This window comes from Aquila chrysaetos, chromosome 16, assembly GCF_900496995.4.
Source record: "Aquila chrysaetos chrysaetos chromosome 16, bAquChr1.4, whole genome shotgun sequence".
NCBI lineage: Eukaryota > Metazoa > Chordata > Aves > Accipitriformes > Accipitridae > Aquila > Aquila chrysaetos.
In genome coordinates this window covers 2,855,927-2,870,558 of record NC_044019.1, presented here as the reverse complement: position 1 = coordinate 2,870,558, position 14,632 = coordinate 2,855,927, and the positions used below count along the sequence as shown (strand labels likewise).

Genomic DNA, 14,632 nt, shown 5'->3' with positions numbered 1-14,632 from the left:
TAGTTAAGAAAAAGCTTTGCGTGGCACAGTTGACTTTCATTGCTGTAATAATACTCCAGGAAACTTAAGTTACCCTTTTTCACCATAGCAGACAATTAAAACCCTCTCCTCCTTGAACAAAAACAACTGTACAATTCAAGTTACCCCTGCCAGATCACGCATGCCAATGTGCAACTGCAGTCCTCCTCTCTTCCAGGGTTTCTTAAAATGGCTGCCGCGATGCTGTACAGCAGCTCCCTGGCAGATGCACTCAGCCCCGGATCTCGGCTGGGGCACAATGCAGCTGTGTCTCGCATGACAGACTGCGAGCAATCTTAGAAATAATTTGCAGACCACAGTGCCTACATTTAAAATACCATTTTTTTGGCCTCCCCCCCCCCCCCCCCCAAATGAATAGGGATGAATACCCTGCTGCATTTGGAAACGGGTCACTTGCTTTAGCTTCCTGCTATTGATAGGAGGATGTGGTGCATGAAACTAAGAGTTTGGGCAATTCCCACCTACCTCGAGGGCTACAGAAGAGCAGTGATGGTCCTTGCCCCAGGCCCTGCCTTGCCAGGGTGGTGCCAGTTGGGCAAACAATGGTCCTTGCTTTTCTCCATCTTCTTTGCCAGCCAAAACAGCAGGGGCAGGTGATTAGCTGGGAATTAGGAGCAGGCCATTAAATGGAGGGGCTGTGCACTACTGCTGCAGCCTAAGCTGGCAGAAGGAGCTCTGATGGAGGCTGTAGCCTTCAAGCTCAGCTGCTGGAGAGGGGCAGTGCTCCTTCCTTCTGCTGCACGCCTGTCTCAGGAAAAAAAAAAAATCACCTCTATCCCTGTGCAGATGACAGGAGAAATGAGAGAGGCAGCCATTGTGCCTTCATTCTCTCTTTGGAAGTAAATCTTTGCTCCCAGTGCATAGTTGTTGTGCTCTAGCATGTCTTTTCAGGAAAAGGGAGCTAATCCTTTTCTAAAGCCACTAAAAAAAATAAATTTAAAGAAACCAAGCTTGAAAATGGGAATTTCACCCAGTAGCCCTCCTGGGCCCCTCCTTAGGAGAAAAGCCTTTTTCTTCTCCTTTCCCCCCACCAGGAAAAAAATGGGTTAGATCTCTAAGAAAACAGGTACTGAGCAGCCAGCTGAACAGTGATCCTAAGGTAGCGACAAGAGGCTTGTGTGAGAAAGTCCTTTGTGGCTGTAGCTCTACATCTGCTGCAAGTCAATTAACTGCGAGCAGAGCCAGGGCTGGAGTGATTAAATGCAGCAGCTGTTGAACTAAATAAGCAACTGCTATCTTCCCTGGCCCTTGTCTGGCATCCAGGACAAGAAGGACTCAAGCTCACCCATAAAGGGGTCACCATTTATTCCTTTCAAATGTTACAAGAAAGCCCATACAGCTTTTTTTTTTTTTTTTTTAGAAGTTAGAAAATTGCAAATCAAGTGTTTTGGCCATTAAAAAATTATTTACAGAGAAAACAATGTTGCTTCACATTATACAGCTGGCAGGCCCCCTCCCTCCACCCCACACCCTAAAAGTTATCCCTTAGAAGCAGAATTAAACACAGCGGACTTACAAGCTTTATGGTTTTAAGCCAATAGTAAGACATTATAAAAAACTAACCAGATTAGCTTTTAAACCATCGATTTCTATAAAAAGCACAAAATACTTTAAATGAAGTCAGAACCAGGAATGTAAACTGAGAAAAAAAAGAATCCGTTGAACAGTCACTGGCTTGCTGGGCTTCGAAGGCTGCCGGGAGGAGTGGGGACAGTCAGACCAGCAGAGATACCAGAGCGGGCTGTGAGAGCCAGGTTCTTACAAACTGTAAATTCCAGTTATGTCCAGGATAGTCTTCCTCCACAGTTTTAAAGGATTCAGGTAAAACTACTCCAAGTTGTGGTGACGGTGGTGGGAATCCAAACCAGCTTTCTAACAGGGAAGGGAAGAAATAACTCGGTGGGGGAGTGGGGGGGGGTGTCGGTTTTAGAAAGAGTTGTCAGTTCTAGGTGGGAAGGGAGGTGTGTGGGCAAGGCGGCGAGTCCGTGGCGTTACCAGGATGGAGAGGATGGCGTAAGAGTCTTAAGTTAGGAACGATGCCAAGCGGGCTCTACTCTTCCTTCTGCTCCGCCGCCGCCGGAGCTGTTGTAGGCTCGGTCCCCGCGGGTTTTGAGGGCTCCTCTGGTTTGGCTGTATCCCCGTGGCTTTCCCCTGCCTGCTGCTTCTCTTCCTCCTTGCTTCCCCCCGCTTCTGCATCCTCCCTCTTGGGCTCAGCTCCCTGCTGCCCGGGACGGCTCTCCCCAGCGCTGCCCTGTTCCTCCGCTGTCCCCTCCTCGGGGGGAGCCGACGGCTCCGTCCCACCGGCCGAGCAAGCGGGGTTCTCCTCTCCCTTGGCCTCCGCCTTGCCTTGGTCCTCCGTGGGAGAGGACCCAGAGGAGTCCCCGGCTTCTTTCTTGTTCTTCCTAAACGAGATCCCGCTCAGCTTGAAGGATTTCTTGAACGAGAACTTCTTCTTCTTCTTGGGGGTGTCTTTGGGGGCCGCAGCACCTTCGGGTTTAGCGTCCCCTGCTTCGGTGGGGGGAGCGGGCTCGATGGCATCCCCGCCGCCCGCCTCGCCCTTGCTCTCCTCCTTGAGGGGTTCAGCCGAGCCGTTCCCGTTCAGGGGTGCCGCCTCGCCACCCACCTTGGGCGTCATGTCCCCGTTGAGCCTCAAATGGCCGTTCTCCTGGGGGGGGGGGGGGGGAAGGAAGAGGGGGCGGGGGGGAGCGGAGGACCGCGTTAGGCACCACCGGGACTCAGCACCCCCTCCCCAAAGCCCCACACCCAGCTTGGGGGGGGGGGGGGGCACCCAACCGGGGAAAGGGGGTGCACCGAGCATGGAGTGGGGGGGGGATATACACCGGGGGGGGTGTCAGTGCGCTGCCACCGGGCGGCGCCCGCGCTCCACGCCCGGTCCCGGGGCGAGGCGACGGGCGGGTGTCCCGTCCCCCCCCCCCCCCCGCCCGGTACCGGGAGGGAGCCCGGGGCGCGGCGCGGGAGGTGCCGCACGGTTCGGTACCCGCCGGGCAAAAGGATCGCCCCCCCCCCCCCCCCGCCCCGGGTCACGGTTTCCCCTTCCCCACCGAAACAGCCACCGCGGCTGCCTTTGTCTGTCTACCCGCCCCGGCGGCGGGGCGGGGGGGGGGCACGGCGCGGTTCCCCGCTCCCCCCCTCCGGTACTTACCTGCCCGTTGGCCTTGGCGGGCTCGGTAACGGCGGCGTGACCGGCCAGCGGAGCGCTGCCCTCCGCTTTGGCCGGCTTAGAGCCCTGGCTGCCCATGGATGCGGCAACGTCGGGCGGACCCCGCCGCGGCGGCTGCGCTCGGCTGGCGAGCGGCGCCGAGAGGGAGTGGGGGAGAGCCCCCCGCCGCCCCGGTAATAAGGCACGGGGGCGGGGGCGGGCCGCCGTCGAGCCCGCCCCGGGGGCGGGGGACGGGGATGGAGCCACCGCCCCGGCGGGGATGGAGGTGGGGGGGTGGGTATTGACGGTCTCCGTTCTCCCTCCCGGGCTCTGCGACCCCCCCCAGGTCGGGGCAGCCCCGGGTGGGGAGAGGCGGTGGGGAAGGGGAGAGGGGTGCTGCGCATCCCAGACCACTTCCCCCGGGGTGCTGCGCATCCCAGCCCCGGCACCCTTGGGGGTGCCTCTGCCCCCACGTCCATCACCCCTGGGGTGCCTCTGCACCCAGGTCCATCATCCCTGGGGTGCTGCTCATCCCAGCCCTTTCACCCCCCGGGGTGCCTCTGCCCCCAGCTCCATCACCCCTGGGGTGCTGCTCATCCCAGCCCCGACACCCTGGGGTGCTGCTCATCCCAGCCCCAACACCTCTGAGGTGCCTCTGCCCCCAGGTCCATCACCCCTGGGGTGCTGCTCCTCCCAGGCCCATCACCCCTGGGGTGCCTCTGCCCCCAGGTCCATCACCCCTGGGGTGCTGCTCCTCCCAGCCCTGACACCCCTGGGAGGGTCCCATGGTACCACTCGTCCTAGCCCCATCACCCCCAGATCGGTGTCATGCTGCAGCTTGCCTCAGTCCCGTCACCCGGGGGGTCTCCTTACCCCCGGGGACTCCTTACCCCCGGGTACCGCTCACCCCAGCCCCGTCAGTTCCCGGAGGGTTGGTTCTGCTGTGGGGGACAGGTTGTGCCACGGGTCACACCCCGGCTTTCCACCTCACTGTGCTCCCTGACACACAGCCTGGTAGGTGTTTCCCCTCTGGGTCTTCCTCCTCTTTGCTTTCCCAGAAAAGAGAGCTTAGAAGAAAAAAAAAAAAAAAAGGGACTAAACCAAAGTGGATGCTAACGTTGGTGAGGGGTCTGCAGTTTCCCCATGCTGCCAAAGCCACTGGCCACAGCCTCGCCACAGCGTGGAGCCGGCAGTGGCTGCAGGGGTCTCGCTCCCAGGGGCTCCCTTGGCACCCAGGCACAGCTGATTTCACTGGGGGGTCCCAAAATCGAGACCCTTTTGTGCCTGCCCAAGCCACCGGTGGTCCCTGGGCAGCCCGCATCCCACCGACAACTGCAGCGGACCACGCTCCCAAACGCCCTGTCCTGAGCCCAGCAGCCCCGGTGCTTTCCAGGCACCCCGCTCCTGCCAAACCTGCCCGGGAGCGGCCATGGGCAGGCGGGACCCCCCCTCAGCCCCCAGCTGCGCAGCAGAGCCCGCGCAGGATCAAGGCCAGTGTCTCTGAGGGGAAAACAATGTGCTGCTGTGTGCGCTCCGCCAACAAGGTCATGTTTTGTCTCTGTCCTCCCTCCCCCCTTGCCCCGGCACACATCATCTCACCCCCGTTTGAGCGAAATTTCTCTGTTAATTAAAACAGGCGGCATCTTCCTTATTGACTTTTGGTTGCCAGTTGATAAAGCCTTTGAATGGCTGCCGGGCTGCCGCTGCTGGTCCGGCCAGCCGTGCCTTCGGCCGTCCGCAAGACCGAGAGTTGCCCGAGCAGCCGTCAGGGCTGCAAAGGAGCTGCGGAGGATGTACCCTGTTTAAAAGCACATGCTTTTTAGACCATGGTGAGGCTGTTTGCTTTGGGAAGACAAACGGTCCAAGCAAGTGTATTGAATTAGCCGGTAAACATGCTCTGTCTTCTGCCATTTGTTCCTGAGTGCAACCTCCAGACCAGCGTTCCCTGACCGTTACCTGCTGGGGAGCAAAACCCAGCAGAGCCGCGGCTGGCAAGCCCTTCCCTCTGCCCCAGCAGCCGTCCGGCATCAGGCAGCATCTGTGCCAACCCAGACTTTTCCTCCCACCTTCTGGGAGTGATTTTCTGTCTTTCTGCTGAGGTTCATTTTGTCCTGGCTCTTCTCTGCAGGAATGCAAAGAGTCCTCACACTGCCCGACCCATCCCATCCTGACATGCTGCCCCACTGCTACAGCAAGAGCATGTTTTGGCCGTGCGAGCAAACCTGAGCAAGCACCAGCTTTCGCAGCGCCCGTCCGAGACTGTCCATCCCCACAACAGCCCCGAGACGCTCCCGTCCTCCTGTACCAAAGCCACAGGGGAACCATTAAGGTCAGGCAGCGCCAGCAAGCCACCATCCATCTACACCGTCCCCTCTGCGGGTACTGCGAGCTGGGAGGGGGCTCTGGGGGTGCAGCCTTTGGGGTGATGGTGGCAGCCCCGGTGTGGCTTTGTCTGTCCTTTGGGTTGGGGATGGAAACGTGTACCCTGTGCTGTGAAACAGGCTGCTTGCTGGAAAGATGTTTTCTTCAGTGGTGGGGTGGATGAGTGGCTGGGCTTGCTTATTCGAGAGGGGATTTATCAGGCTGGGGCCGGTGGGGTGGCTGCGGTGCTGCCGTCGTGCTCTGTGCTGCTGGTTCAGCTGGGGCTGCTCGGCTCGGCTCCCCCCCCCTCGTCTGCCGACCCCCATGCAAAGCCCAGGTCTCTTCCACGTTTTGCTGGAGGGGAGAAAGTGCTTTACACCCCGCTGCTCCCCTGCCACAGCGATCGGCAGGCAGCGCTGGAGTGATGGGAGGCAGATGTGATGTCTCTAAAGGGCAAACTTTAGCCTGATTACACAGGTCAAGATGCAGACCTGCTGGGGAGGGGGGGGGCAGCTCTCCGTCACCATCAGAGGTGATGCAGGAAACCTCGCGTGTGGTTTTCTAGCGGCTTTCATTTCCGAGGAATCCCCAGTTGCCACATCTCTCTTGATCCTGCCTCTTCTTGAAAACCCTCTTCTGCAGCGCTGTGTAAGGGGTGTGTTTATAAATAGACGCATTCCCCTGTGGATTCCTGAGCGTGCCTCCTCTTCCAAGGCCTGGCTCCGCTGCAGATGTCTGTCCTGCCTGTGCTGATGGCAGCAGCACCTGAAGGACTCAGCTGGCTCAGGAGCGGTGCTTGGTGCGGCCATACCGGCAGCTGCTGCTGGTGCCGGAGCCCCGGCACTCCGTGGGGTGAGCGTGGCTCTCCCCGGAGCAGACCCACGGCCGGTTGTTCCAGCTCTCAACCTGGGAAGAGGCCGTTTTCCTCTTCTGCGTGTCGCAGGGGCTGTTGGTGGCACAGAGCAGACGGTGCTGGCGCGTAGGTGCCAGGGCTGGTATGGCTACACCGGGAGAGCGGGTGGAGGGCAGAAGCCGGCTGCTGTGAACAGCGGTGGGTTTCCAGCATAAATCGAACCCCAACCCAAACCCTCCCAGTGGAAACCAGTGTGACCGCCAGCCCCGCTTGCCGTGGGTCCCATCCCTCCGCTGCTGCCTTGGCTGTGGGTCGGGCTCCGTCGGGCAGGGAACCGGAGCGGGGCAGAGGATGCTCCGGCTCCCCACAGGCTCTCTGCTGGCTCCCGGGGCTTTGGCTGCTCGGGAAGTGATGGGGATTTGCAGGGTGCAGGCAGACGGACAGATTACGGGTCTGTTTGCTCCTCTAGCAGATGGACAGGCAGACAAATCTGTCTGCTTCTCTGCGCGCTGCTCCTGCCTAAAAGGCCTCGGGGACGCAAGATCTTTGCGGATGTTATTTTCCACTTTCCAGACCTACTTAAACTGCGTGCTGATTATTAATTTATTAGGTGTCAAGCGCTGACAGGCTGCAAGGCAGACCGGCGAGCGCAGCCCCTGCACCAGGGGGTTGGAGTGGAGCAGGAGGGTGCAGTCCCCAGCTCCTTGCCCTGCTCCTGCCACCCGCCGTATTCCCCCAGCCCTTTAGGAAGAATTAATGCAATTATTTATTCATGTATCTAGAGCCATTCACAAGCCTCTGATCATCTGCTCGAGGATTTTAACCGAGTTAGCAGGGGCCCAGCCAGGGCAACCAACGGCGCTGGGAATAAAGCAGAGGGATTTCCATATTGATTTATAAATAGCAAAGGAATTAGCTAATTAGATCTCTCCGGGGAGAGAATTCCAGCAGGGAGAGTGCGCGGCCAGGCTGTGCCGTATGCAGGGACGGACGGTAATGGCTTCTGCCACCGCAGCAGCTCCGGCATGGGAATGGCCCTTGCAAACAGCCCTCGGCTAAAAATAGTAGCCACAGGTTAGGGTCCGGGGTCTGCCTCTGCTGTGCTGCCGTGTCCACCAGCCGTGCCTGCCTGCGGTTCGGCTTTCCCGGGCCCCGCGGTGCGGCTTCAGGATGTGACCACCTGCCCGGTCCCCAGGGCGAGAGATGCTCCGGCTGCGCAGCCCACGAGGGGACGGGGCGAAAGGGCTGGGGGCGACCGCAGGTGCCAAGCGAGGCTGTCCTCAGCTGCAGAAGGAAAATCTGCTGAGCTTCATGCTGGGGGATTTCTGCAGGGGACAAGGGCCGGCCGGGGCCGAGCAGGCAGGAGGAAGAGTGGGGCCGTGTGATGGCCAAGGGGATCTTTCCAATCCTTCGCCCAAGCAGAAGTTGGTTGCTGCCGAAGCTGCTTATGGCTGCGCTGTCACTCAGGCTGTGTCGAGTCAGTGCCGAGCGACCCTCTGACATTTGCACCAGGAAAAAGCATCCTGGACCCAAGCAAGGGTCTGCCTGGGACTTTGCCGGGGGTCTCCCTGCTGCCTGCTCGGAGCCGGTGCCGCAACCGGCGTCCCCGAATCCTTCCTGCCCTGGGAAAGGCTCCAGCCCGGGAGGCTGCAGCGAGGCGCTGACTTCCCATAGAAACACATGAAAGGGCCCGTTCTTGTATTTGCCAGAGCCCCGTCATTTTTGGTTGTGAAGATCCCATGGCAACCGGTGCCTTGTGTAACTGCGTTTGCTATTTCTGGGCTTGCTTTTCACTCCAGTAACATCCTTCCCGCATCCCACCCCGCAAGACCAGCCCTGCTCTCCCACCCCAGGACCTTTCTCCCTCCGTCACCCCCTTCCCCGCTCGCGCTGGGGCGGCCGGGGGCAGAGGTTGGCAGCTGTGAGTCATGGCAGAGGAAAGAGAGAGCAATCTCCTCGGTCTCTTATCTTGGACACCATCTGCCCTTCTTTTCAGCCAGGAGCTGGAGCATTTGCAAACAAAGCCAAGCCCTCTAACCTAAAACCCTCCAACCTCATCAGTGGAGTAGATGGGGTGGGCTGTGCCGTGCTACCCAGGGACCCCAGCCCCACTTCGCCCCAAGATGAGGATGGGGATGATGTTGGGACATGAGGGGTCCTGGGTGCCTCCCCGTGGGCACGGTCCTGGGGGAGTTTCTGCATGACGGGGATCAACACCCCATGGGGAGCCCCCGCATCGCTTTTCCCAGCCTGCCAGTCTGTCCTGACTCCTCCTGGGAGAACAGGAACCCGCCGCAACACCCTCGTCCAGGCGGGATGCTCGTCCCACGCACCTTATCTCCCACATCCCCGCCGTAGGCTACATTTCGGTGCTGATAAAGGGCTCCCTGACCCTGAGCAAGCCGTGCACTGCCGGTTCGGTTGCATTACGAGAGCAGGACAGGACGGCTGCCAGCGGGTGTCCGGAGAGAAAAGCAGCCACAGAATCCAGCTGGCAGCAGAGATGGGAGGGTGGCTGGGTGCTACCACACACCGGGCTCTGCTCCCTCCCACCCCGGCCGGGGCTGCTGGCAGGGTCCCCCGGCCGGGGGCTGAGCAGTGAGCGTGTTTCAGAGCCTCCTTCCTCGTTAGAAGGGAAGTTTATAATAGAAACAAAAGCGATGCTGGGTCCAAGCGGAGCTTTTCCCGTCCCATTTCCTCCGGAGCTGCCTGCGGAGGTGCCACAGGAGTGTGCCCACACGCCACAGCCGGGGCACGCGGTGGGGAAGCACGGTGGGGGGGGGCATGTGTGTTTCGGGCATCGCCCCGCTGCACGGTGCTCACCGGGTCCAGCCTCGCCACGGTGAACGTGGCCGGCTGCAGCGGTGTCCTGCCATGGCGGAGCGGAGGTGGAGGTGGGATCCTGCCTTTCCCTTGGGGACAGTAACCCCCCCAAGGCAGGGAGAGCCCACGGTTGTCCTCAGGGTGGGCTCAGCTCCCTCCATCCCTGATGTCACCTGTGCCCTGTCCTGGTGACCGGCGGCAAAACGGACCTCGGAGCTGCGCCACGCTGCCCGGGTTGCTCCCGTGCGGGTGGGCTGCTGGTGGCTGCCGGGGCTCCCAGTAGGGCTGGGGACGCGTGGTGGCTCTCACGGTGCCACGGGCACACGGGTTAGGGTCAGTCCTTGCTCTTAACTTGGGTCAACGCCTCAACCGTTCTGCGCAGAGCTGTGCCTGTGTGACGGCAGCTCGCCTTGGCCTCGGGCACGGGTGAGGGTGGCGTGTCCCTTCCCCGGTTGCGTGAGCGTGGGTGCGAGGCGGGCAGTGCCGGTGCCACGCTCCTTCCCCGCTCGGAGAGTACGGTCACGGGCGAGCCCTGGCTCTCCTCGGGGTTGCAGGGGTGGGTGCATGGCTGGCGGGGGCTCAGCCTGCGCGTGCAAAATCAGCACGGGTCCAGCCCACGCGTGCACACCCAGCGCCGTCCCAGCCCGTGCACGCTCACCAGCGCGGGTCCAGCGAGCATCTTGCACGTTCTGATCCCGACCCTTGGCGATGGGGAACGGGCAACCCATCATCTCCACCGCCAGACCCCTTTTCTCCCAAGTCCCTGGGGCCGGTGGCAGCCAGCCGAACCGCATCGGGGGGCAGCCGGCGCTGCCGGACCCAGGACAGGAAAGCGGCGCTGGGATGCTTTGGGGCAGCGGTCCCTCCCCCGGCGAGCAGCCGGGGATGTATGGGCCTCTTTCTCCCTGCAAGTCAATGTGTCTTTTTGTTGCGCTGCTGGGTTTTGAAGCCTGCGAGCAGGGAGAGACAATACGTCGCATTGTTCCTTTTCAGCAACATCTGACGGGCCCAGGCAGAGAGAGGCCAGTGTGTGCGGAGGACGGCCGTGGGGGAAGGGACCGGGATGGACGGACGGGCAGCGGGAAAGACGCAGGGACACCCGGGCCAGGCCTGGCTTCTGTCTGCCTGGATGAAGGGCTGGAGGGATGGGGAGTGCTGGGTGCCGGGGGGGATGTGGGAGCTGGGGGGGGGTGTGTGTTATCTTCTGGTACCCAAACAGCCTGGAAAAACAGCCCTGGGAGATGCAAACCTCCAGCCCCCCGCCATCTTAATGGACTATTAACTTTAAAGCCTTATTAGGAACCTGCTGCTCCCTCTACCAGAAGATCCCAGCTGATTTACTGGGGCCGGGCAGCCGGGGATACCTGTCGCCCCTGGTAAATCCTGGGGTACCAGGGAAACCCTCTCCCCAAAATCCCACACAGGTGTGATGGGGCAGGGGCTCGGTCCGTGCCGCGGTGGGCTGTGAGGGGGCAGCCGGGAGTGGAGCTCGGCGGGGGAATGACGGCAGCGCTGGGATTGTCTGCAACTTTCCATCAGAAATCCCCTCCTTCCCTTATCCCCTGCTGTCCCCAGACTGGATTGCTTAATTGCCAGGAACAGAATTCCCCTCTGCCTCAAAGCAAAACCGAAAGAGTTCCCAGGGCCACCACGGCCGTGGGCGGGAGCCCGAGGGCTGGCAGAGCCCAGAGACCCTGGTGATGGGCTCCAGGGGGGCTGCTCCGTGCCCCAGCCTGGTGCTAAGCTTATTGGGGAGCGATTTGCGTCCCAGGCATCCCAGCTGTGCCGGTTTGGCTCTCTGCCTCCCGGGAGCTGGTGGGATGCGCTGGGGGGGACGACACGTGGGGGTTTTGCACTGGCTGGAGGCAGGCACCGCTCTCCGACCCCCCCCCTCCCTGGGCTTGCCCAGCGCTGGCAAATCTCTTGCACAGCTTTCAGGGTCGGTGGAGCTCACCATGGTGTACCCCATCCCACTGCAAAGGGGGTCTGCAGCCCCTCTATGGCAGGGGACAGGCACCCCCCCACCATCCACACCCCGCTCTCCTGCGATGGCTCTCGCTCTCGGCAAAGGTCCCGGGGGGGGGACGGCAGCCCGTTACGGGTTTGATGGGGACCTGTTGGGTAGGGGGGCTGGTGGGGTGGGCCCGATCGGCGGCAGCGACACTGGAGCGTCGGTGCCCTCCCCACCCCCACGGCTCAGCAGGCTGCACCGGCAGATGCATTTCGCCCAGACTTGCATGGCCGTAGCCATGACAACGGCTGCGCGGCGGCGGGATGCCGGGGGGGGGGGGGCTGCGCGGTGACGCGGCGCTGCATCGCTGCCGTTGCACCCCACCGCTTGGTTTCACCCCAGGTCTGGGTTCACCCCAGGTTTGGCTTCACCTCATTCCCAGCAGCGATGCTGGCGCAAGTCCCAGTCCACGGCGCACCGGCACGCGCGTGCTGCTTTGCACACATGTGTGCAAGCGTGGACACGGGCACTGGTGCGGCTGCACGGATGCACACGGTCTCCCTGGGGTGACGGTCCCAAGGAGGGGGGAGCAATGCCGCAGGGAAAAGCTGGGCAGGGTGAGGACGGAGCCGCTCACCCCTTTATCAGGGCTGGGCTGCCATAAAGCTGGGGCTGTTTGCATTGGTGCGGCCGCGCTGGCATTGCTGTCCCGGCTCTGCTTTGTCTCCACGTTAACTTTTAACCGCCGTGGCTTTTCCTCTCCGCCACCACTGCTGCACCCTGCCAGCCTCGCCAAGGTCCCGTGGCTCGGGGTGCTGGACCCCCATCTGGCAGCCCTATTGGGGGGCTGCAGTCCCCCCCAGCATGCATGCCCGCTCCCTGCCTGCTCCCTGCCTGTTGGCAGCAGGACAGGGGCCGGTCTGGCTGCATCCCACTCCTGCCCGCTTCTCGGGTGCCTCTGGGGGTGAATGGTGCCCGGAGCTGGCGGGGGGCAGAAAGGGCCATTGCAGCCCCAAGCAGCTGCAGTACCTCGCTGCCACGACGCCGGGCTGGGCCGCTGCCTGCCTGCCTGCACCGCTGCCTGCCTGCCTGCACCGCTGCCTGCACCGCTGCCTGCCCCAGCCCCCTCGCCGTCACGGTGCAGGCAGCCACCAGCCCGGATGGGTTTGGCAGCAAAGCAGCTCAGCTGGAGAAAAGCCTCCGGCGCTGGAGTGACCCACTAACCTTGTTCTTCTTAAAAATGCATGAAATGCAGGCAGCTGCCTACGGGGACTCACACACGCATGCTCACGCTCACACACCGGCGACGGGAGGGGGCACGTTTTTGGCACTGCACTCACGCACCTGGGGTCAGGCAGCAGCGGTGGGGGTGCACGCCGCGCTGGCTGCCCAGATTTCGGGGTATCGGTAGCAAGGGGGGGGGGGGTCTGCTCTCCCTTTCCTGGCGCTGTTTGATGCCCTGCGTGTCCCCAGCCCCGGCGAGGGGCTGCATGCCCGTGGCACGGGCAGATTTCCCGGCAGGCGCTCAGGCACGGTGCAGCCCTTCTGCTCAGCTCTGCCGGTGCTGCCGGGCTGCGCCCGGGAGCCAGCTGCCATGGTCAGGGCCGGGGCTTGCTTTGGGTTCCCGTTGGGGGGGTCCAAGGGTATCCCAAAGAGCCGTCCCTGCTCTGGCTGGTGCCACAATCGGGTCCCGCTGGAGACACGAGGGGTCCTGCTGCTGGAGAAGGCGAGGAGGGTGCAGGCTCGCCCCATCCCCTGGCTGCCATCGCAGCCCTGACCTCATTTCTCTCCAGCTTCTTCATGCCTTTAATACGCCCCGGCCAGATGGCTGTGAGCCGGGGGAGCTGGGGGGGGGGAAGACGGCCCCACCATGGGGCCACAGCCCCCGCTCCCTGTGCTTGGTGGCAGCCCACCGCCCCGGTGAGGCTTCGGCGCCGGTGGGTGCCGCGCATCCCTGGCACCGGCATGGCCCGCAGCGCCGGTGCCAGCGGAGGGACGCGTCCGTGCCGCCCTGGCAGGGGTTAACGGATTTCTCTCTTGCATGCAGCTGATTTAATTTCGGTCTGGTTTGCATAGCTGATTTGGTGGCTGCAACACCTCGGCTGGTGTGGTAAAGACACGGGGGGTTATTTTTAGCTGCTCTGGGCTTGAGCTGGGCAGCCCCGAGCAGCCCTGCGGTAGCATCCGACCCCAGCATCCCATCGTGGGCACCCTGGGGGGGGCAGGGCACATCCAGCCCATGCCACACACCGAGGCCTTCGGCAGGAGCAGCAGAGGATTTGCAGGATTAAGGTTTTTTTGCCCTTTTTTTTTTTTTTTTTTGTGGTTGCAATCCTGGTTTAAGAAGAAGAAACGAACCCCAGAAACTAACAGCAGCCCAAGCTGCGATGCTTGTTAGCCTGGATTGACTAAACCGTGGTGCGGCATGAGACGGAGCAGCTTCATCCCCAGCCCGGAGAGGGGCTCGCTCCCCGGCTGGATCCGGCAACGGCACGTTTCCCATCCTCTTCCCTCCTTGCAGCAGATCCCAGCTCTGCTCCCATCGCCGGGAGCTTCCCAGCCTTGCTGCCGCGTGTAGTTGCCCACACGGCTCCTTCGCCCCCAGAGCGGCTGCGTTTCGACCCGAGCGGAGGGAGGAAATCACAGCGGGCGGCGGGGGCGGGGGGGGGGAGTTTTTCTGAGCCCTTTTGGAAATCCCTGCGGCTTCCTCTGGGGTCTCAGCCCTTGCTCGTACGGCAGCAAAAAAGTCGAGGAAGAGCATGAATCACTCACAGGAAGCTTTGCATCGCTTGTCCCGTCGCTGCCCGGGACCGAGCCCGTGGGACCGTGACACCCTGTCCTGCACCGGGGACATGGCTGCCCCGTCCCTTGTCACCTACCTTATTTGCTCGGGGCCACCCGAGCGGCAGCACCCGGAGCTGTGGCGTTGGTGTGAGCTCGGCTTTCCGGAGCCGAGCGTGCACGTGTGTATGGATGCGTGTGCGTCGGTGCACGGGTGCATGGCTGCGTGAGCGTGCGGGTGTTCGGGTGCATGGGTGCACGTGTTCGTGGGTGCGTGTGTGCACAAGTGCGTGGGTGCGTGGGGGGGGGCTGTGCACATGCACACGCACAGACGTATCTGTGCACGCACCCACGCATGCGCCCAGATGCGCACACATGTGCGTGCACGCACACACGTGCGCCCATGCACACGCACGTGCCGCCCCAGCCAGGCCCTGCGCATCCTGGTGCCAGCCAGGTGGCAGAGGAATCAGTCTCTCCACTCCTCCGACTAATTAACATAAATTGACACTGACTAATTAACCGTCCCAGCTCATTAGAGCCCGGATGCCGCACCACTGGGAACAGCAGGCAGCCGAGCCCTTGCTGTTGAAGCACCGTGGCCACACTCTGCCCCGCGCCAGGCACCGGCCACCCCTGATCCCCCCCACCGGGACTGTCCCCA

At 62.0% G+C, this 14,632-nt stretch overlaps 1 protein-coding gene across 1 annotated transcript; it reads right to left on the bottom strand.

Moving 5' to 3' along the window:
* Positions 1 to 1,327: 1,327 nt before the first annotated feature.
* Positions 1,328 to 3,383, bottom strand: MARCKSL1 (MARCKS like 1). The gene is made up of 2 exons (XM_030038181.2): positions 3,203 to 3,383; positions 1,328 to 2,704 (listed from the first exon to the last, which is right to left on the bottom strand). The coding sequence occupies exons 1-2, from the start codon at positions 3,296 to 3,298 to the stop codon at positions 2,090 to 2,092; spliced, it is 711 nt and encodes a 236-aa protein (XP_029894041.1). The 5' UTR covers positions 3,299 to 3,383; the 3' UTR covers positions 1,328 to 2,089.
* Positions 3,384 to 14,632: the final 11,249 nt, after the last annotated feature.

Bases quoted from the DNA above. Each gene is read 5' to 3' on its own strand.
- MARCKSL1 (XM_030038181.2), bottom strand. From the start codon at position 3,298: ATGGGCAGCCAGGGCTCTAAGCCGGCCAAAGCGGAGGGCAGCGCTCCG. The intron at 2,705-3,202 runs GTAAGTACCGGA...CCCCCCCCCCAG, and splicing joins CCGCCAAGGCCAACGGGCAG to GAGAACGGCCATTTGAGGCT.